Here is a 21,988-nt window from a genome sequence, read left to right on the forward strand (position 1 = left end):
AGGTTTGATGGACTTTATTTCATTCTCAGAAGAATAAAAACCTAATATGGACTTGGCTGCTGTCCTGCTCCTCAAGGTATGTTCCCTTGTACTGTAGGACAGACTTTCACCTAGTAGCTGTACACGGCAGGACCAGAGAACATGCCATTAATCTTCTTGCTACCCCAGCTGTGGAAAGTAATGCATAACTAAAAGTCCGGTAAAATGAATTAATGATTTCAACCATGAACTTTTCTCCCAAAACGCCATGAATCGTCTCCAACTGATAATGCACCATGACCCTGGAGTGTGAAATCCCTGTTGCGTTGAGAGTAGCCAGTTAATTGATTCGCAAATTATTTAAAGTTTGTGGTGCCCAGGGGAGTGCTCCACTCTAATGACAGCCCGTTTTCAAACAGTTGAAAAACTCTTCCCAGGCAAGCCAGTATAAAACTGTAACACTAAGATAACAAGTCTAATCTGAGCCCCAGGAAGAGAGATGGTGTCCAGCGTTGGGTTGTTAGACTGGGTCAGCTGAATATGCTCTTTAAATTAGAACATATCTCATCCTAAATAGACCATTTAATTTGATTGTCCTTTATTCCTCTTTGTTTTTTCTTCAGTTGCACTTTTATCCTCTCTGGGAAAGCATAAAATATGAAGGACAGGCTGTGTTTCTAATACAGATACAAAGATACCCATTTTCATATAAAGTCAGATTAAAAATGCCATTGTTTCCAGCCTCTGTCTTTTGTCCGTCAGTGTGACACTTTCAGCCATTAACACGAGGAAGAATGGGGTTTGGCTGATTTGCACAGGGTGAAATGTTGTCTGTTTATAAGAAAAGCTGTACGTTCAAGTTTAGCATTCAAGCTCAGTGTTTTGTCGTGCTTCAGACCAAGATCAAGCAATAGCTGGCCATTCTGTGCAGAATAGGCTCATCGAGCAGCACACACACTGTACTCTCCACCACTTTTTAGCTGAACTTGTTTGATCTCTGTGTTAATATCAAGGAGCCTCTAATCTCGACCCATTAGCAACCGCTGTCATTCAGACACACGGTGTCGGCCTGATTTAAATAAAATGAAATGAAGATAGTTGTTTCTGGTCCCTTGGCTTCACTCATTGCCATAAACATATGCTCTGTGCCCCGCTTCTTTCCATCTTATTTATGACTTTAATTTGTTGTGTGGGCTGCGCAAGAAATCAAATTTAATCCAATCCTCCCAGGGACCCTGTCATATAATAACATGGTAATTTCTGTGTATCCTTTTGAAAAATGAGGAAATTAATTCTTCCTGACATGTTCTAATTATTCCAGTGTGAACGGCGGATGGGCTCCCCTCCTTCCTCCCATCCCCCCAGCCCCCTAAGTGTCAGTTGCCGACGGGTGGCGAGGTGCTAATGCTGACCAGCAGCGCGTTTAATTTGAAACATGAGCAGACACCTTTCAACACACCTTCTTAATGTTGGAGTGGCTCACACAAATTAATTCACTACTCATCTGGCAGCTCTGACTGAGGTGTGTGTGTGTGTGTGTGTCTGTGCAAGCGTATGTGCAGTGGGGGGAGGGGGTCAATGGGACACTACTGCCATTAGTAAAGGTAACATTAGGTGTGTCTGTGGGTGTGCATGTGTGTGTACTATACGGTAGGCGTAAATGCATATATGTACGTGTGTGTGCAGACACGTGCTGGAGCAGGTATCACCACATTTCATTTGACTGGGTGTTGAGTTGGCGTAAAGCTGTCTGCTGGGATGTTGGGATTGCTTGGACAGCTTTTTCCCCCTCTCTGGATCTCCCTTCTCTCGAACCAACAGTACCTTTTCACACATCTCGCGGCTCCACTGAGAGCACTGAGCGGGTTATTTAATTAGACTGTCATCAGGCAGTCTTTAGCTTATCACTTCAGTTTACATAGGGACACTACTGGCAGAGATGTTGTGGAGCAATGATTGTATGTTTCACATTCAAAGGTTAAAAACAAAAAAGAAATAAATGTGGGGTTTTTTTTTTGATAAAACCTAAGCAGAGTTCTAGTAATAATAATATGATTTAAAGCTGCGTTTGCTATTGATGTTCAGTCTGAAATAGTTTATTGGAAAAAAAAAAAAAAAAAAAAAACCTTCACTGGCCTGATTCTGGTCTATACAGACAGTCATTGTCATGAAGAAGAAAATTATTTAATAATTAACAAGGTTCAAATCAAAAAGTCCAATAAAAAGCAAACTGTATTCTGATTTTTGTAAAACTGTCTCCATACGTCCGCAGCTCTGCATACATTCAAGTTTCTGAGAGAAGAAATGTTTCCACGCTAATTATGTACAGTATCTGAAGCGGCCGAGACAGGAGAAGAAAAAATAAACAAACTGAATTTACTGAACTTTGGAGTCTGGTTCAAACCATAGGACTGTAATTGATTTGGTGTGTGTGTGTTGTCTCTGAGTCGTAGAACAGAGGCCTCATAGCTGTGGCGTCATGGTCGAGGAGAAGAGAGCACGGCTTTGTGAACGGTGGGTGGGTCCCCCAATGACTCAGAGAGGGGAGAGGCGTCAACATGGCCGCCCGGCCCACAGGGATTAAAGTGCCCCCCCTCCACACCCTGCAGGGTTAATCACTGCCATTTTGGATCCATGCAGAGGGAGCAAATGCACTCTCCATCACTGTGGAAGAACTGAGACATAAGCCACCACTTAGGCTGCCACTGCAGCAGCTCTGTGGGCAGATCTGCTTCATAAGCTTGTTTCCACTCTGTACAATAGAGTGTTTTGAGCCTCGGTTTACTTGTCTTAAGGAGGTTGGAGTTCCGGGATCAACGCAGAATCTCTGGATATTGCTGCTTCTTTTCATATGGGTCTGGTTAAGGGATACACCAAGTAACCTGGGATGTAGTTACTGGTAGGATCTGTGTAACTAACTTCTGTGTCTCACTTTGCACCGCGCTCTACGTGAGCCTGTTAATGACTGAAGGCTGAGAGCGCCGTCTCGTGCCAAGACCCACATGGCTGCTGGCGGTGCATTAAATCAGCAGTCAATTTGACTGGAAGTTTGAAATCTGGGCTAGGTTAAGGGGATGTGCTGAAGCCGTGTTAATAGCTAGCTTGTTGTCCATATGGTACTGCTTTAATAGAGCACATTTGTTGCAGATGGTGGGAGACTTGGTTAGGCAGAGGCAGCTTTTGGCAGAGGCTCATTCTTCGAAAGGGCTGCCGTGCTGCTCAGACTGGTCCAGGCCAACTTAGTGATGTCTATCCTGCCTGCTTCTCCTTCACCAAAGAGCCTGCCCTTGAATTGTGGCCTAGCCTTAATTTAAAGACATTCTTGTTTTTTTGTGTTCGCAGAGGAGCAAATACAATGTGGCCCAGTCACTTTTTCCTGCGTTTGGTCATTTGCGCTCCAAACCGCACCTTTGCTTCCATAGGCTAAGTTCAGTTGTTTCTGACCACAATGGGACTGCAGACAGCAAGCACAGCTGAGGAAACACAAGCACACAGAGAGTGAAAGAACAAGGGTAATGGAATAAGACCAGAGATAAAGATAGAAACTGAGTATAGCCTAATCTATTTCATTTTCGCTCCTGCTGCTCAAGCCTGTGAAGGTTTCAGGTGTCAGTACAATAAACACACATTCATATAATTAAAAATGAGCACTCATCTTGTCACTGGTTATCTGTGAATTTGTTGAGTTTCTGCATCAAAGTCGATGCTGTTTCTATTCCTCTTCCTTATTTTTAAACTAAGGTCTGCACTATGTAAATGTGTGTACTAGAATTTGCTTGCATGTGCTGTAAGTTCAGAGTGGATTTGTATTGGTAATTGTTTTAGTTGGTGTGCGCCCGCCTCAGAGTATGTGTGCTTTTTGCACTCAGAGAAGTGAGGAGACACGCTTGATCTGCTCTGCACTGTTTGACGGTTGTTTTCTCACGTTGTCACTGGCTCGGTGTGCTGTGCCGTGGTGATGGTATTATGTGCTCTGGGCCCAGCTGAGTGGAGAAAAGAGCAGAGCTGCAGCGCCCCTAGCTATGCCACTCCCGCCTCCCCAGACACCTTATTGTGAGAAAAGTCTCGGCTGAGCCCTCTGGGCCTTGTGGATCCACTGCCTCGCTAAGTGCTGGCCAGACTGAAAGACACAGTGTCCTTGGGCCCAGCTCATTCTTTCCATTCTCTCAGAGGCTTTGTCTCATGAGCAGTGAGAGCAAGGGGAGAAAATGCCAAATTACACCCATGTCACTAAAACTTAAGGTGTTTAAGGGCTGAGATGGCATTTGCTGTTGTGTTTTCTGTTATTCGTAGTGATGTGCATGAGGGAGTGTCATAACAGTTCGGAAAAGAGTACTTTTCTTTCTGCCGGTGTTAAAAAAAAGTCGCGATTTTCACAGCAGGCATTTTGATCTGCAGACTTAAAAGCTCTTGAATTTTCAAGTTACGACACAATAAAATGACGGTGGAGTGATGAAATGCTGAAGCAAAATGACTCGTAATACTTTTGGCGAGATATCCTATGCCATATTTCAGCGGCTGAGTATCTTTAGAAGGTTAGTGAGATCTGAGAGGCATTTAAATTTGAAGCACTGACCAGCGTCCCGCTCGCAAATCAGTTTTTTGCTGTCGCTGTTTGTTTTTACCACTAGAAACGAAGCGCATGGAAGTCCTAATCAATTTTCAACCAATCTTAACACAATAAGAGCGTATAATACACAGACCAATAACACAGGCTAATGGAAACCTGTTGTAAGTCATTTTTAGCCATGTGTCTCTAGTATTTTGTGGGTAAGGCTTCTGAACGACCCCTACAAGTGGTGACATCATGACCACATCCTTTTGCCTCATTGACGCTGCGAGTCCCAGCTTGGGTCCCTTGCGGCCGGGCTCCCAGAAGCCACAGCACCCTCGCCACACATGGACTGCAGCTGGACCACCGTTGCCTGCTCTGCACAGACCGGGGCTGCTCTGGGATCTGTGGTTACACTGCTGGATGTACATGTATATATCTGCACACAGCCGTGGAAAAAGACTGTATGGAGATCAGTAGGCAGAGTTTATTTGATGCAAACATATCATCAGGCTCTCAGTGCAAACCGATGTTGTATGCAAATCCACTCCCTCAATGGAAAGAGGTATAATTAATGATGTCAGTTCATAAAAAGAGAGGATGGGTTCGTAGCCATATTTCTGCTTTAATTAAAGACATGCCTTATTATAGAAGGAAGATGTATGCTCTATGTGTTTTTCTTTTTCTCTTCCTCTCTTTCCCTCCTTCTTCCTTGTTCTTCTTGATTATCACTCGTTTCATAGTGAAAATGGTTCTCTGTGATTTCTCCTGCCAGAACCCCACACGCTGACATGGAGGGCTTTCTTCGTAGCAGCTTTTTACTGAGGTTAGTTTCATTTCCGTTGTTGCCATTAAGGATCACAGGTCGGGCCAGGGGTGGTAGCGGGCTAACAGGGGTTAAGCTTTCTGACACATTGTTAGCTTTAGACTTTGTCTTGTGTATGCGTGCACATGTGTCTGTATATTTGAACAATGTCAAACGTATTTGCCAAACCTGTGTGTTATGATTGTGTTCATGTAGTGTGTGGCTGACTGGCATGCTCACCCGGATAGCCTCCAGTCAGACTGAAAGCACACATCAACAACCTAAGGGACATGCAGATGAGCTGTGCCCCCCCACCCCCCACCCCCTCTCTCCCTTTTCAGGGCTTAAAGGACCTGCAGATCAGGCTTTCTGTGTCTTTACACTGCATGCTTTGGTCTGACCACTCTCACCATTTGCCCTCCCTTACTAATCAGGGCTGTTGGGGTGAGGCAGTGGGCTGGCATATCTGTTCTGTGATGCACTGTTGTTTCCTGTTGTGCTCCGTGTTTGTATTCAACCTACCATAAAGATTTACATTTTTTGTCTTTACCCTTCCTGTGATTCTAATTAAAAATTTGTGCTGTCATTACACACAGAGGAAGTAAATAAGAGAGTGTATTTACCATTGGCTCCTTTCCTAGTCAACCACCTTCTCTAGGCTGCAGTGTTGCTCCCTAATTAGGGCTGGCTCATTAGAAGCCACAGCAGCAGCATCTGCCTTTCAAAGCTGCTGTCAGCCAAACTTTACTAAAGCTAATGAATCCTCTTTGATTTCTTTTTCAAAAGGTCACTTATTTGATTAAATTAACAGCATTTTTTCTCTCTCAGAACTGTTGGGGGCATTTTAAAAAGAAAGGACAATTTGATACCATTACTCACTAGTCAAAATGTCCTTCAGGAATTCAATAGGAAAATCTCTCATGCATTTAAATTTATTTTATTTATCTTTAGAATTCAAGCCTTTAAAATCCACATTTATATAACTCGGACTGTTAACTGAAACTGTTTCTTTTTATTTTATTTAACAACTTGAAAGATCCATTTTTTACTTACATATAGAAATTACATATTCGTCAATACTGGATGTATTTACTCTTTGGCGGGGGCCCTCTGTATTTGGTCTGGTATATCTGCTAGAGTTAACAGGAGTTATTCAGGCATACAGCACGCACACCGCTTATGCTCATTTCCGCTTTCTGTTTTTTGGAGTAATGGTACAAAGTGGATAGCAGCGTTTAACTCTCAGCACCTGTCGAAACCAGTTTGGTGGATAGCTAACTGCACTAGAGATGTGCTGTATGCTGCAGTGGGGCGGTCTAGTGAAGAGGTCTGGCAGAAGCATATCTCATATTCACCAAGAAACCCAATCCCACATTTACAAAAGAAAAGAAAAAAAATGACCTTTGACCTCGGCTGGTTCTCAACAATTCCCTTTTGTCCAATATCCTGTGAGAAAACACAGCGATTATTCCAAGTAAACACATTATTGTGCTGCTAATCCACATCCTTCTGTCGATGTCTGTTTTAATTAAAGGACAAGTGCCAGTAGAAAGATATCATGCACACTGGCTGGAGATTGGAGACCTCAACAATCAGGCCAAGATTAAAGGCAGGCTTTGCTTCAGGGTTAGCCCTTTTGCTTGGATAAGACTTGTGTCCTGGAGTGGGCTGTGGGTGGGGGTAGGGGTGAAAGGGGAGAAAAGGATAGAAACAGGGGTGGATGGATGTGGCAGTTAGACATTCCTCCAGTGAAGAGTCCCAGTATCTTTTCCCAAGCAACTGAATTAGGTCAAAGGGGGCTTTCTTAGCATACTTGTACATTTCTGCTCCAATGTGCAGATGTTATTGACTTTTTAGACTGTATGTTGTATCTCAGTAGCACACCGGAAGGGCCTTTCATGATTGTAATGAGTCATGAGTTTTGGTTTTGAGTCATACTGTACTTAGTGATTTTTAATAGCTGTAAAAGTTCTGCTACTGGCAGCTGATACAGGCCATGGTGAAAAATACATCACACTCTTCAAGTCGAAGCCTTTGTACTGTCTGATAAAAATAATGCCAGTCTGTTTAAAATTCCCACTATTTCTAAAACTAACGCAAAAGTTCTCTAAACTACAGTCTACAATGCGCACAGCGTCTTTAATAGACAACTGTTCATGCTCATGTTATTGTAAGCCTTGCAGTTTCTCTCTGTGTTGAAAAGAGGATGTGTTTTCATTTCAGATCAATTTTTCATATGTTTATGGAAGACGTTTAACAGGTTTTTGTTTGTGTAGTCAAAGAGACTGAGAAAATGAGAGTGAGAGAGAGAAAGGGGAAGGAAGAGAGACAGAATACAGAGATGTGAACACACACAGAGAGAGAGAGAGAGAGAGAGAGAGAGAGAGAGAGATCTTCAGTCTCTGTCTACTCCCAGTGGGCAGGACCTCCCCCTACATTTCTGCCATTATTTGATGTAATGAAAGGAGAAAGTGTGTAACATTGAGATTGTTAATTAATTTAGTCTAACAAGATGAAGATAAATGAAACCCACTGAAGGTTGACTAGGCTAAGGGGCCCACTTAGCATTTTCCTGCCCTCGAGCTCTGCCTCTCTCACTCCTTTACAATGGAGCAGAGCCAATAGGTGCAGCACCATGTTTGCACAAACCCGCTGAGCTCTCACCCAGTAAGTTTAGATGTGAAATTTTTGACAAAATATTTCATTTTCAGCCTCTATTAATCATAATCTTCTCTCTGGGATATTTTCATTCCCAGATGGTTGGACTGCATTTGTAAAGCAGTTAGTTTTGGAGCATAGATATGGTATGCAATTATCTAATAGAGTCATCTTGATAAGCTAGATAAAGCTCTGTTGGTAGACATGAGTTATAAACTAAATTGAAATCTTTTTATGTATTAGGCATTGTTAATATGTTCTGCAGACACCTTGTAGCCATTGTATAGATAACAAACCCACCTGTTATTATCTTCTGCTTGACATCAGTTATGTTTTTCTGATTGGAGGGAGGTTATATAAATGCCCATTCTCTTCAGAAACTATGTGGCCCTTTCACATGAGCCTGTGTGACTCCCAGCCTTTCACCATATGAATGGTTCTTCCCTAATGCGGCTTGGAGGCTATTTGAGCGGCAAAACAGACAAAAAGCAGAAAGGACTTTTTTTTTTTTTTTTGTTACAAAGCCAGACAGTTGTCTTCATCCAGAGCCCTTACAAGTAAATCAGTAGTCTATCGAGGTCCCTCCTCAGTGGACACTTTGTACAGGATCTTCAGGGCAGCACAGACCAATCATTATGGCACCCATTCTTTGCTCCCTTAGTTCTCAAGTCATCAACAATGGGTTGTTGATTGTATGGAAAACACCAGAACAATTATGTCCTCTGTTTTGGTGGCAGGGCAGCATTTTAAAGTGCAATCCTCGATAATGGCTTCATTATTATTATTCTTAGAGCAGGCCTCCGCAGAAAAAAGTAGCTGCTTGCAGTACGTCATTATTTGGTGAATTTCGATTAGCTCATCATGCTGTCTCCTGGCAAACAGAATCATGGCTGATTAAAAGTGAGCGAGAGTTCTTGCGAGAGACTTAAAAGGTAGCCCTTGATAGACTGTTAATATGAAAAAAGTTGTTTAAAAAAAAGAGGATTAGAGCTGTTACCCTGGTAACTCCAACTTCCATCTGTGAGGGAACAATGAACTTGTGTTCCTCCACCACCTATGCTTGAAAAAACAGAAAGCGAGGAAGTGAGTGTTCTGAAAGGACAAGACCCTTTTTAACAAAGTGGGATCCAGGCCTAATGGGCTCTTTGGTGCGAGTTGTTAGGCGAGATCACTGGGGGATAGAGGAGCAGGAAGGTCAACGTGTAATCCTAGGACAGCGAAGGTCGTCTGAGGTTTTTACAATAGCAGGTTGTTTCCTGAAACCGTTTGTCTGCCCAAGAAACAAAACCTCAAGTTTGTTCATTTGAAAGATTTTTAAAGAAAACAAGATTGACAGAAAAGGATGCTAGTAACACGTCTCCTCACGCTAAAGGGGGTAACATGCCCCACAGCCAAAATGTACACATTCCCTCAGCTGATTAAATAAACACAACCAAGATGCCAAAGAGTTGGACCAATTAGACGGAGCTGTCAGAAGCTGTTGGAATTGTCTCTTGCATCTCTTTTACTGATACAGCCAATTCCTCATCGGTTTCTGGCATCTCAGCTCAGCTGGAAACAACATGAACTCTTACACAAATCTTAAAAATACGTTAATATTGCACTCTTAACTTGCACTTACAACCGCATATTTCATATTTTTCATTGCCATTAAACACTTCATGATGTTATTTTAACTAAAGAGCTGAAAATGTTGAGGAGCGAAGTGGTGACAAAAAGGCTGGCTGTTGTGAGTAATGCATTTCTATAATGTTCTTTAGATTTCAATCAGTATTAAAACAAATCTCTTTGGTATTACAAAAAAATGTTTGATGGGCTTGTAGTTAAGAGCTGCTAAAGAGCTGCTACTCTGAAAAGGAATGCTCTAAAACACTGCTGAGTTATAATGATCCATGACTATGGAGGAACACTATGTGTTTCTCTTTGAGTTTTATGTCCCTTATTACAGCTGCAATACGTCTGCTCACATTAAGCTAATTTATGGCTGAGGCCAGCGTAACAGCAGTACAGGTTAATGAATTTGGCATTACTAATTAAATGTTATTGAGGGATGAATATGAATCCTGTGGCCGGGGAGGGACGGTAGTGAAAGGGGAGGGTAGGAGAACGAGACAGAGGACTTTTCTGCAGTTCTTCCTTTGGGTTGCGTTCACTTAGAGTAAAATCCGAGAAGTGAATGTGAAGGCGACGCAGCCTTTGAGGTGAAATGGAGGACAGGTTTGTTTCAGTGCAATGCCCTTTCCCAATACTTCCTTTGATTAGATGAATCTGAAAAGAAAATTGTTTACATGATTGTGTGTAACTCCACAGAATGTGTTTGGCAAAATAAGACACTAATGTTCCAGCGTGAAAAGAAAGAATACCCCTGAAACCAAAGGCAGACTACGACCTTTCCTGTATTTGCATTTCTGTATTTTGCTGTGATGTAGGAGGGTAAAAAGATAAATGAACAGCTAACTTGTTGAGACACTCTCATGTAAGCTGAGGACTATTCTGTTCAATGCAGGGCAGAAAATGTCCTTTTTCACACAAATGTAAAGCAGTTACTTCAGTCTCCTCTTGAAAACGGGACCTTAAATGCCACTATGCACTGTCTAAAGCAAAGAGGGATGATGGTGACTGTGTGGATTATTGGGCTACACTTCCCAAGACTCAGTTATAGGTGTGCTGAGGAAAAAAACATATAGACTATGTGTATACATGCATATATATATATTGTTTTTCAGTAATGAGATAGGAGTTACTCATGGAATCTAACCACAAAAGTAACTGCATGCACAGTAAGGGTTAACTCCACAGCCTTTTACAATAATGACAACACAATTGAAATGATAAGTGATCAGCGGACTGTCAGCTGTGTGGTTAGTTTTATGAGTCACTGAGCAGTTTGGATATGTGCAAAAACTGAAATATTTAAAATATATTTATGTATTTTTTTCCTGAATGTTCCACACAGCTTCCCGGCAGGCTCTTCAAAGCTCCTTCAATTCCAGCAAGTTTTACCTCCTAACTGGATTATGGAGACATTTTTCAGAGCTTGTTATAATATTGGCGTGAAGCACCCCTATTTTTTCATGTGTGTATTGTTAGAGGCTTGTGTACTACATGCACAGTTTAAATCTTATTTTTGCTGCCACTCTTTCTCTCTCACTAGCGCCTCTGCACTCCATGTCTGACATACTCTCCCTGAGAGCTAAGCCTTTCAATTTAGATTTCAATTATCATGTTAGTTTTGTGATTAGACTTTAGTCCTCCAGGAATCAGACCTCTCTGCTCCTCTCTATTCCACTCTATTCCACTTCCCCTGCAATCACATCCCATCTGATGAATTGCGCATATAATTATGGAAGTTATTGAATATGCAGATCACTGTTGACTCTTGGTGTGCAGTTCATAATGCATTAACTCTAACTGTATCAAACAAGGGTCTCTGATAAAGACCCACTCTGATAACGAGAGAGGGCCAATGTACGCTATTAGTCAGAGATAAGATACCACAAAGGCTGAGACTCAATTAAAAACAGAGCCACGCCATCATCTGTGTGACTGTGTGTGCGCCCCTGCACAGCACTCAGGTCAGTGTAGGAACTTGGCGCTGGGCACCGCTCAGCTCCAGCAGCACAGCACAGACCCGTCTGAGAGGCTGGCCAGCTAGTGCACAAGGTGTTTATGAATCAACCAACATGAGGTATTTCCCCCATGTTACAGTATGTTGCTACCATCGTCTTACACCCCGTCCCATGATGCAATCCCTTAGAGCTTTTCAAGAGACGGGAGTGAAGCACTTTACAGGCACACCCACAGGAGGGGGTTGTGGGAAATTCTGAAACTTTTGATAGCTTTTAGAGAGCTTTCTTAAAACCTGGCTCGCAAGCGAAGAGAAAAAAGGTCTCTCATGCTGTAATTTTTTTTTTTTTTTTTTGCATTTTGCTGTCAAAATACTGGGGATTTGTTACTTGCTCTTCAACAGGTCCAAAACCAATACTCATTTTTTTCCACATAAAGCTTGTCTTAGAGTGTTTCTCAGCTAAAGTTTCACACACAATTGAGAATACAGGGAAACGGAAGAAACCGGGTCTTGTATTTTTAGCCTGAGCTGTAGTGATGTAGCTGCCATTTATAGCTGATATGCCAGGCTGATGCTGGACGGCTGCCCTGCTGACACCAGAAAGGAGGGTTTATAGACTGCATGAACTCCGCACAACACCATCTCCAATACACAGACATGTGTAAAACCGCTTTTGGTTGCTTTTCAAAATCTTTCAGTATCTGTTATACACAGCACACATAATAATGTTTGATTTACTGATAACAATCATCATTAAAATAAACAAATCTAATGTACATTTGACTGTGACCTGTATAATTGATGAAGCTATAGTACAGGCCTTTTCTCTATAATGACGAGACCAGTTCATCATTGGCTACCTGACACCACTTCTTGGTAAGCCTGGAGTCAATGTTATTAATCTGGACATACATTTTCCTCACTATATTTAATTTATTCATAAGAAGCAATTTTTTGTAATTTCTGCTTTAAAAGCATTCATAGCCATTGAACTGAAAATCCTTCAGCTTTAAACAGTGTTAAAAGAAAGGCAGCAATGATCTGGTATGTTGTGAAACATGATTACTCTACACAGCCTGTGGTCACAATGGCAGATACTAGAAAGCATGGCTGATGCTGGATCTTTTTCACTGTCATGCCTGTCTGTCATAATTAAGACTTCGCACTGGCTTCTCGCACATGCCGTTTTACCCAGACTCGTATATTACAGGTTAATAGGATTGAACATGTTTACACCAGCTGTTAGCTTAACAGGAGGTCAAAAAAGGTGACTTAAACTTTGTAAAGGGGCTTACATAGCAGCTCAAATAGCTATAGTGGCTAACGGGTCTGTACTCTTAACAGAAAATACACAAGTTTTGAACTGCGCTTGTGTTCAAATCTTAAATGCCTTGGTGGTCTGTAAAGTAAAAAAACCTAAAGGGCATGGTTTACCTAAGTGGCCAATGGGATTTGACTGCCCTTTACTGTAAAGAGTGTGTTGCAAGTGCAACGACCTTTGTCAAGTTCCAGCTATTGTTTGCAGATTGGTTACACACTCTGCAGGCTGTGAAAGACACATCTGCTATCCTCAGCTCAGTGGAGAGCAGACAGACAGTCAGGGTTAGGTGCGTGTGTGTGTGTGTGTGTGTGTGTGTGTGTGAGTAGGTGGGACCCTCAGCTACCCTGTCGTACAGCTCAGCTACAGTCCTCTTATCAAATATTTGTCTGGCCTTCACTCCCTATTTACCTTCCATTCTGTTTACTTTGTTTATTGAAATCTATCTCAGGCAGATTGATAAAGCTTCCAGTAAGTTGTTTTCAGATTTTTATTTTTTTTTTTGTTACATAACGTCCACGTGTGCATATATCTATTAGTTTAAATCTAAGATCATAGATTTGACAATGATGTGGATATTCTCCCCATTATTGAAAAGCCACGGCCGGAATTGTCTGACAGCAGAGGAGTATAAAATCAGGTCAGCTCTACAGAAAACTCCTTTAAGCCTTTAACATCAAATATAAAACCATATTTGTTTAACATCTTTTGATTGATTCCCTGATTGAGATTCAAAGAGTGGTCATAAATTTCAGGACAAAGGGTCTCTTTGTGTGAACAGGGCCCCAGCTGAAATGGAGGAGTAGTTTGAGATTACCAGATTATTTCCTACTAGCCCAATGAGTGAGGCGAGGCGAGCCGCAGCCCTGCACCGTGCTGTGCTGAGGCTGAGCATAATGAGTGTGGTGGCAGGGAACCACAACAGAGCCGGGGCAGAGGCTGCCTGGGAACCAGAGGCCCATGGCCCACAGCCAAACACACACACAAATCCAGCCGCACACTTGTGGCTTTTTAAGAAAGCAATTTAGTTAATGATTTCATTTTGAAGCACTGTCAGGGTGCATGTGTCCCCTTAGTGAGCCAACGAAAGAATACAGGAGAAACTAACACGGAGGAAAAGGTATCAGTAAACACAAGCTTCCTCGACAACCACAGAGAAAAAATAACATGTAGCCGAGCATGATGTGGCATTTGTTGTGAGCACAGCGCAAACATCACTTGGGTAACAGATTGTGGTAGGTGTATCCCTCATTTCTTTTTCCTGCATCACTCTGGACAAATGCAGAAAAGGGTTGAAGCGCAGTATGAGCGGTCAGGCACATGGTTAGCAGCAGGCTGTTGAGGCATTTTGAGTTTTAGTCAGCGTCTAATCCACTACAGTGCCTGCTTCCCCAGAGTGGAAATACAGCACATTTTTCTGTTCAACCATGTCTGTCAGCTCTCTGATTTTATTAGGGCTATGTTTCACATTCATTTACCCAAGTTTGCTCAGTGCCAGCCCATGAATGAAACCGTCTTAGCATTGCTAAAACAGCAGCTTGTACATGTCTTCTGTGAACTAAATTTTTGGGCAATTACTCAGATCAGTGGCTGGGGTCTCTGGTTTTGCTCTCCAGGTCTCATTTTTCTCCAGCCTCCCTCTTTTTTTTGTATCAGCTGTCAATCACTCCTAGTAACTTTTAACCACCTCCAAACAGAGCTGGCACCATTCATTTAGTCTTTCACTTTTTCCCCTGCTTCTTCCTGTCCAACCTGTCAGAATGACACACACTGTTGACCATGCTTTCTATTCAGCACTGGCAAATTAATTGGTTTCAGTGGTTTAAATCAGCAATCAATGTCAGTTTCCCAACATAATAAGCCTTAATCATAAATCTTTGAGGTGTGGCTTGCCTGACCCCTATTCATCATGGCTCTGCTAGATGGCCTCATCTGGGTGGAGCAAATGAACTACCCCTGTTTTGATTTTCCGATTGACGTGTCACATGAAACATGGCTACTCTCTCCCAGCCCTTCTTCTCACAGTCCTAAAAAAAAAAAAACCATAGAAGGACCCAAAGACAAAAAGGGAAAAGAAGTCCAGTTGTCACAGGAGGAGAGAGGTTTGTGTGCCCACCCTTGTGTGAGCGTTCTCAATGAATACCATTAATTTATTCAGAAAGAGAAAAAGAACAGCAGAAACAAAAAAAAGCTAAAGAATTAGAGTTGGGTCTAACTGTAGCTAATGAGCTGTTGTCCCCCTCCCCCTCAACCCCTTGAACAACAATAGAGCAGCTTCATGACAACAGAGTTGAAGGTAATTTTCAATTTTTTTTCCCCTTAGCTACAGAACACAGTTTATGAGATGAGAATGAAAGAGAAGAAATTTGTTTTTCTTTTCTGTAGACATTACTTATTCACCAATTTGGTGACCAGGAAAACAAGAGAGGAACAAGGATAGTGCTGGAGAAAGTGGGCCGCTGTGTGCCAACATTCCACATGTCAAAACTAACGGCAGTTGTACCAACCCAAGTTCTGCTGGGCAATGAAGTTGCCAATGATGACCTCATGATGGCAAGACCAAAAACTGAGCCCCCCCAACCATTCACGGTCACCAATGTTCATGCTTTTCCATCAGCCTGCAAAATTTCTCCTTCATAATTAGCCATTGTCCATGAGTTTTGGGCCAAAACTCTAAGATTGTGGTCCTTTTGAAATGTTTTTGCTAACAGGCCTTGCTTTCTTCTTTTTAAGTTCCCCTCCCTTTTGAGACTTCTATGCTCCCTATAGACTTATTGTGCATCTCTTTGGTGACTTGGGATGCATCCCTTCACTTCTGTTTGGCACCCCCCAGCCAGCTCCTCAGCTCACTTTTCTGGCAACTGTGAGAGATGTTACACTCGATTTGTTGAAGTGCAGCCATTTGCTGCAAACTCTCCAGAGCACAGAAGAAGTTATCTTTATAAATGACAGAATGGACCTGGCCTGAATAGCGCTTTGTTTACTGTTTAACAAAAAGGGGGCCCCACTCTATATTTCATCTGTCACCGTTGCTTTTCTTTCCTTCAACAATGCTCGATTGTTTCCATGAAAATTTCAGGTTCCATGAACAGGAGAATTCTGCATTATTATGTTCCTGCCAAATTCCGATCTCTGTTTTCCTTCTCCTGCTCACAAAGGGCTCATAACTTACTGTCAACTATGAGGCAAGCCACAAAGCTCCACTGTTGCTCAGCAAATAGGGTTGTGTTGGTTGATGGCTTGACTCACTGTGAGGTTTGCCTAAGTGCAGCAGCAGCAACAGGAGGCTCTTTGGGAACTTCATTCCCCAGCAGGCCCAGAGAGAAAGAGGAAGTAACAGAGAGAAAGAGGGGTAAAACAACAAGAAGCTTTTCTTGTCTCAGTAATCATTCCCCCCCCCCCCCCCCCCGACAGGGAAACAGTTCCACTGGTGAAGGAGGCAGCTGAAGTTGTCGTCCTGCAACCATTAGTGTTTTCTGGTGTGTGTGCTTCTAAGTGTTTGACTCACAACATTCAGCGTGCCCCTCTTCTAGTGGATAATTTCTGTTAAAGAATGATGTGAGTCCAGAAAAAAAAAAAAAAAAAGGCCAGTGGTGAATTTTTTTTGGACGGCCATCCTTCATTTGTGAAAGCATACGCATGAGTGAACTTGTGTGTGTGTCCTGGGGAACTGAGAGGCTGTTATGCCATCCAGCTCTGAGCTTGTGTCCTGGGATCAGGAAAAGGGCCAATGGCACGGGGGACTGAAGGAGAGGGAGGAGGAGGAGGGGGCAACGAGGGATTCAGTGTGTGAGTGCTCATCGACCCTTCCTGAGTAGACAGACAGGGACACTTAAGCACTCTCACACCTGCATCTGCCTTTGCCTTGCGTGGGGGGCAAGGACACCAACCATGCTTTCATGGCAGCTGCACAAGTGTTTAAAGTGAGATACAAGGCAGTTCCTCTAGCAGCATATCATTGCAAATAATTTGCCCTGCAAAGTAATTATCAATGCTCTGCTCAATATGTAAAGTGTGCACTTCAGGTGGCTTGCTTAATTTGCTCTGGGTGGCTATCATTTGAGTGTGGATTTTAGCTGTGGTAACTGTGGCAGTTTCTAATAGAGACAGCATCAGGAGAGAGTGTGAAGAGAGGATGAAGTGCTGCCATAATTGAGTTGACTTTTTGCAAGGGAAGGTCAACAATAATGGAGGAACAATTTAAACAAATTCATTTAGGCAACTCTCCAGTCGCTGTACAGTTGGTTACCTTGTTGGAAAATCTGTATTTTCCCAACCATTTACTATATTTTAATATCATTATCTTTAATTACTTTGTCGGTTGAGGTTTAAGAGATTTAAATCAATTTGTGTACCGCCTACTCAACATGATGGTAAAAATGGGAGAAAAATAGTTTGAGCAATCTCTTTTCCATTTTTAAATCTAAATTATACAACAGACAAGGTGTATGTAAAATGCACATGCATGCACACTCTGTGTCTAAGACTGCCTGTGTGTGTGTGTGTAAAAAGAGACTCACTGTGTGCAGTATACCGCCCGTGTTACGAGTTGATTATGTATCCAGAAACCTGGCTGCTGCACAGCATGGCACAATCACAATGGAGGGTGATAATTTAATTGTGCTAAACGGTGGATTCCGTGTCAATGCTCCTCCAGCTGGGAGCTGTCAGGTAGTAATATCTCATTATGGCAGGTGAAGAACCCAGAGGAACCCTACCACGACACCTGTTAGAACAGGAGGAACCCCTGAAGGGAAACACACAGATGATTTTCCTCTCTTTGACTCTCTCTCACACACACACACACACACACACACACACACACACACACACACACACACACACACACACACACACACACACACACACACACACACACACACACACACACATCCACCCACGTCTTAAAGCCCCCGAACTATTTTCTTTATCTCCTTCACTTTAAAAGATTACTACTGATCATACTAATTATTTTCAAGGTTATTGCCATTGTTATGAAATTTATTTTATTTTTATTTAATTCACGATTTAAGTCCGTATGTTTTCTGTTTTTTTTAAGCTACAAGTGCGGCTGTTTAAGAGCTCCTTCAGTACAATACAGTGACAAAGTGAGAGAACACAACAGTCATAGCATCTTTGTTAATCGGCTCTATTAAAAATCTCATGCAGACACTCATACAGTGTGCTATGTGTCCTTTTTATTTGCCTGAAGGCAGATGGCAAATTTAAACACGTAAATATACCTTTTAATTATATGAATAAACAATTCTGAGTTATAATTGTTTCTTCTTTACTTAATTGTAAATTTGTGCACACCATTTATCTGTGTGCATGCATGCTGTGCACAAATACACACTATTATTCAGGGAAAGTTAAAGCCCTTTATCTGCCTGCCCTCCTATCTCATTTTATAAAAAAACATCTTTTCTTATTAATAATTTATTTGATTTTCTCTCCTTTTGTGTGGTGATAGCACATGAAGGAAGAGGGTGTAATTTTCTCCCCTGCTGGGACATGTTAGGAAAACTTTAAGGTGCAAGACATCAGCAGTGAGGCAGACAAGAGGGCTCGCAGGGCGCGTTAGGATGGTGTGCAGTTACTTGTCACCATTGTCTATAAAAGGTAAATAGTGTGACAGAGCATATACAGCGGGTGAAAGTCAGTCAGACCCTTTTACGATGAAAGAGGAAATGGGATAGCCGAGGACACATGGCCCCGCGGTCACAAGACGCCTGAGATGAGCAGCGCACAACACTCCTCTAATACTCACCAATTAAGCAGAGGTTGTTTTGCACGCTGATGAAACATTATCGCAGGGAACAATTCATGACTCAAAGCATTCCAGGCCATATGAGCCTGGAGAACTTAAGTCCTAATCCTTCAAATGTGCGCAATATTGTCAGCTATATATAGAGCAGTTCTCTTCTCTAACTGACCCTCCTTAATGTCTGTCTCGAGTCTTCAAAGTCACTGGGGCTTTGTCTTTAGAAAGCGGGCAGGAAGGCAGCGCTTCATGTACTTATTGATTACTCTGGTGTGCCAGTTGTCCATTGTTGTTGTGTAATAAAGCATGAGGGAGGGTAGCTTGTCAAGGATTTATGAATTACCTCTTCAGTTTGCCATATTTTCACTGTTTAGTATGTTAAAGCACAGTTTGGGCTTATTTTCCAGAGAAGCAGATTCAATTATTAATGTGAGTAAAGTTAGTTCAACAGTACCAGAATACACAGCAGTTGTACAAACAGGGCTGTTTTGCTGATTTTATTTTTTCAAGCACAGACACCACGGCTGTAAACAGTGTCGAAAATATGATCAAATTCTACATGCATCGTGAGTACCCGCATTCAGCTGAATTTTGTGCCTTATTTTGCTCCTCATCAAATATCTTTGTTTTATCTATGCCGATCTATTGCACACAAACCCCTTTAGATCTCACCGTTGTGTGAGCCCCACTCCAAATATGAGGAATAAAAAATCTGTATGGTTGCCCTTGGATATTTTCAGAGAATTACTGCTGCACTTTCTCTTTTTCCCTTTCAATAATATGAGGTTGTATTGTATAGGGCTTGTCGAAGGTGGGGGTGGGGCAGAGGGGCTTCTCCGCACTCTTAAGCTGCCTGAGCGCAGCCCTCCCAGCACTGCTAATAAATTATTAACTCCTGCTGACAAATACTGTTATGGAGCCTGCCGCAGATCTGTTGCATTCTTTAACAAGATTGCTGTAGACACATGTTACAGAGGATGGAGTCTCCATCTCTCCTTCTCTCTCTCTCTCTCTCTCTCTATCCCCTTCTCTCGCTCACGCCTCAGCAGTTTGACTGATGGCTGGAGACTAAAGTAAAAGTGCCTGAGAGACTGAATATTTTAGTGGTAAAATAATACCACTTGATTTACTGTGTAATACAAAAGCAGTGCTTTGTTTCACTCTCACACTCCATTGAGGACAAGGCGCTTGTTGCGCTCCAGGCTTGGGCTTTTTGGGCGCATGAATAAAAAATACATCAGAATCACACACACACACACACACACACACACACACACACACACACACACACACACACACACACACACACACACACACACACACACACACACACACACACACACACACACACACACACACACACACACACACACACACACCCTTCTAAACCTCCAACCTCATTACTGCCCCTTCTACTTATCATTACATGCATGCTCTGAACTTTGCTCTGACTTCTGATTTTCAATTAACAGTACCCAATTTTGACATCCCTTACTATTTGATATAATTACAGGAAACAATTTAATGGCTGATTAAAATTGAGGGCTGAGTCCCACTTAAGACACAGCCGACAACACATCCAGGCACAGAGGCTAAAAGACAGAAGGAGACACAGACAGGCAGGCATGAGGTCTCACACCCCTGCCCTGCCATCTACCTGACTTACTGGGTTTGTTTGTACAGCTGCTGAGACACATGAGATTAACTAAGGCGACCATTGTTTAGGTCCCCTTTGCTGGCCATGTTGATCTGTCACAATGTGTGTGTGTGTGTGTGTGTGTGTGTGTGTGTTTCTGTGAGAATGAGAGTTGGACAGAGTGCGGTAATGTTTCTGAATGATAGCTCAGTACAGAATTATGTCTGATCTGCTTCGGCGTTAGTTCTCTCAGACCTCTCAGGTCTTCTGGGGTTGGTCTGCTTACTGTTTTCCAGGGTTAAAAGAAAACATGCTGACACGGCCTTTAATATCTCTGTGCTATTTATCCAGAATAAATATCGAAAAGATCTGAGGTCTGCTCCAACTACAAACAAGACTAAAAACATTTCTGCTATTTATTATGAAACTGCAACTTCACTCTAACTTTTGCACAATAACTGTCTTTTAATATTTTCCCTATTTTATTGGTTTCATTTTATGCTTTATCCCACAATTGGTTTTATTTTCTTTCTTATCTTTAAATGCTGCTTTATGCCTTTTCTGAAGGTATAAGGGCACTTTGCTTTTTTTTTCAAAGATGCTACACATATAATCTTTCCCAGAATATCCATAATAAAAATTCGACAGAGTGGACATGGACAATGCGCTTCATTTGACAGACTTCCTTGAGTAAGACCAAGAACTATCAGACCCAAAAACCTTGGTCATAAAAGCCTGTCTTAAATGGGACATATCCCTCTATCACTTGGCGCCCGACTCTCAGAAGAAAGTGCAAGGACGCCATTGCACCAGAGCCTACCTCAACCTTGAGAGCCCACACCTCCCCTTCTCCAACAATTCCCCCCCCCCCCCCCCCCCCCCCCAAGGCAAGCGGAGGGAGGAAACTAAAGTGCTGTCACACTGACCCCTGTGGATAGAGCAAGAGAACGGGGCAGATGGTGATCAGTGATCAAATGTACCACAAGACATACTCTGAGCATTCTGTCGCATACAAACACAAGACCCATACCTTCACACCCCCAGTGTGTCTCTCCTCTTCCTCTCCTGCACAGAGGAAGAATATACGTCCATAACTTGTCATTCTAGTCATAATGGTCAATGTCCTGGAGTTGAGAAAAATAAGCAGAACAACAGCTTGGGGAAAAGCAGATTAGCAGTTAAATATGTTTCAGCTCTCTGCTCTCCACTTTACATCAGTAGGAAGGCCATATTATCCCATTTTTAATTTTATACCAAATGCATAATTAGATTTTCTGGCACAGTGTATAATTTCATTCATTCTAGCACACAGCATGAGCATACCCTCATTAATTGTGAGAAAAAGAGGACTTGGTTGTATTCTGCACAAAAAAGAGTTTGGTTGTAAAAGAGTGTGTGTGTGTGTGTGTGTGTGTGTGGGGGGGGGGGGGGGGGGGGGGGGGTTAAATTAGAATTAACATCAGTTTCCTTTGCACCTGATATGTCAAGTACACTCTTCGCTGTAATATTCATGAAAGCATGTGACAAATTTGTGAATTAAGTCCTCCAATGTTAGCTTTTGATTTTTAAGCTGCTTATGTAGGATTTGTTGGCCTGAGGGAACGCCGTCACACCATAATGTTAATAATTTCCTAATTTGACGAGTTGAAACAAAAGAGGACGAGGCTGGGTTTTGTTTGCATTTGACTACTGCGGAGTAAAATCAAAT

General features: G+C 42.3%; 1 protein-coding gene across 6 annotated transcripts in view; it reads left to right on the top strand.

Moving 5' to 3' along the window:
• Window positions 1-21,988, top strand: part of sox6 (SRY-box transcription factor 6) — a 129,967-nt gene that overhangs the window by 23,490 nt on the left and 84,489 nt on the right. For 4 of the 6 annotated variants that reach the window (XM_070993590.1, XM_070993812.1, XM_070993667.1 and 1 more), the window contains exon 3: window positions 5,307-5,357. The exons of the other annotated variants lie outside the window; for them this stretch is intronic. In XM_070993590.1, coding sequence (XP_070849691.1) covers window positions 5,323-5,357 — 35 coding nt within the window. In that variant the 5' untranslated portion in view covers window positions 5,307-5,322. The remainder of the gene's footprint in view (window positions 1-5,306; window positions 5,358-21,988) is intronic. 6 annotated transcript variants of the gene reach the window in all.

This window comes from Chaetodon trifascialis, chromosome 1 (genome assembly GCF_039877785.1).
Source record: "Chaetodon trifascialis isolate fChaTrf1 chromosome 1, fChaTrf1.hap1, whole genome shotgun sequence".
Taxonomy (NCBI): Eukaryota; Metazoa; Chordata; class Actinopteri; order Chaetodontiformes; family Chaetodontidae; genus Chaetodon; species Chaetodon trifascialis.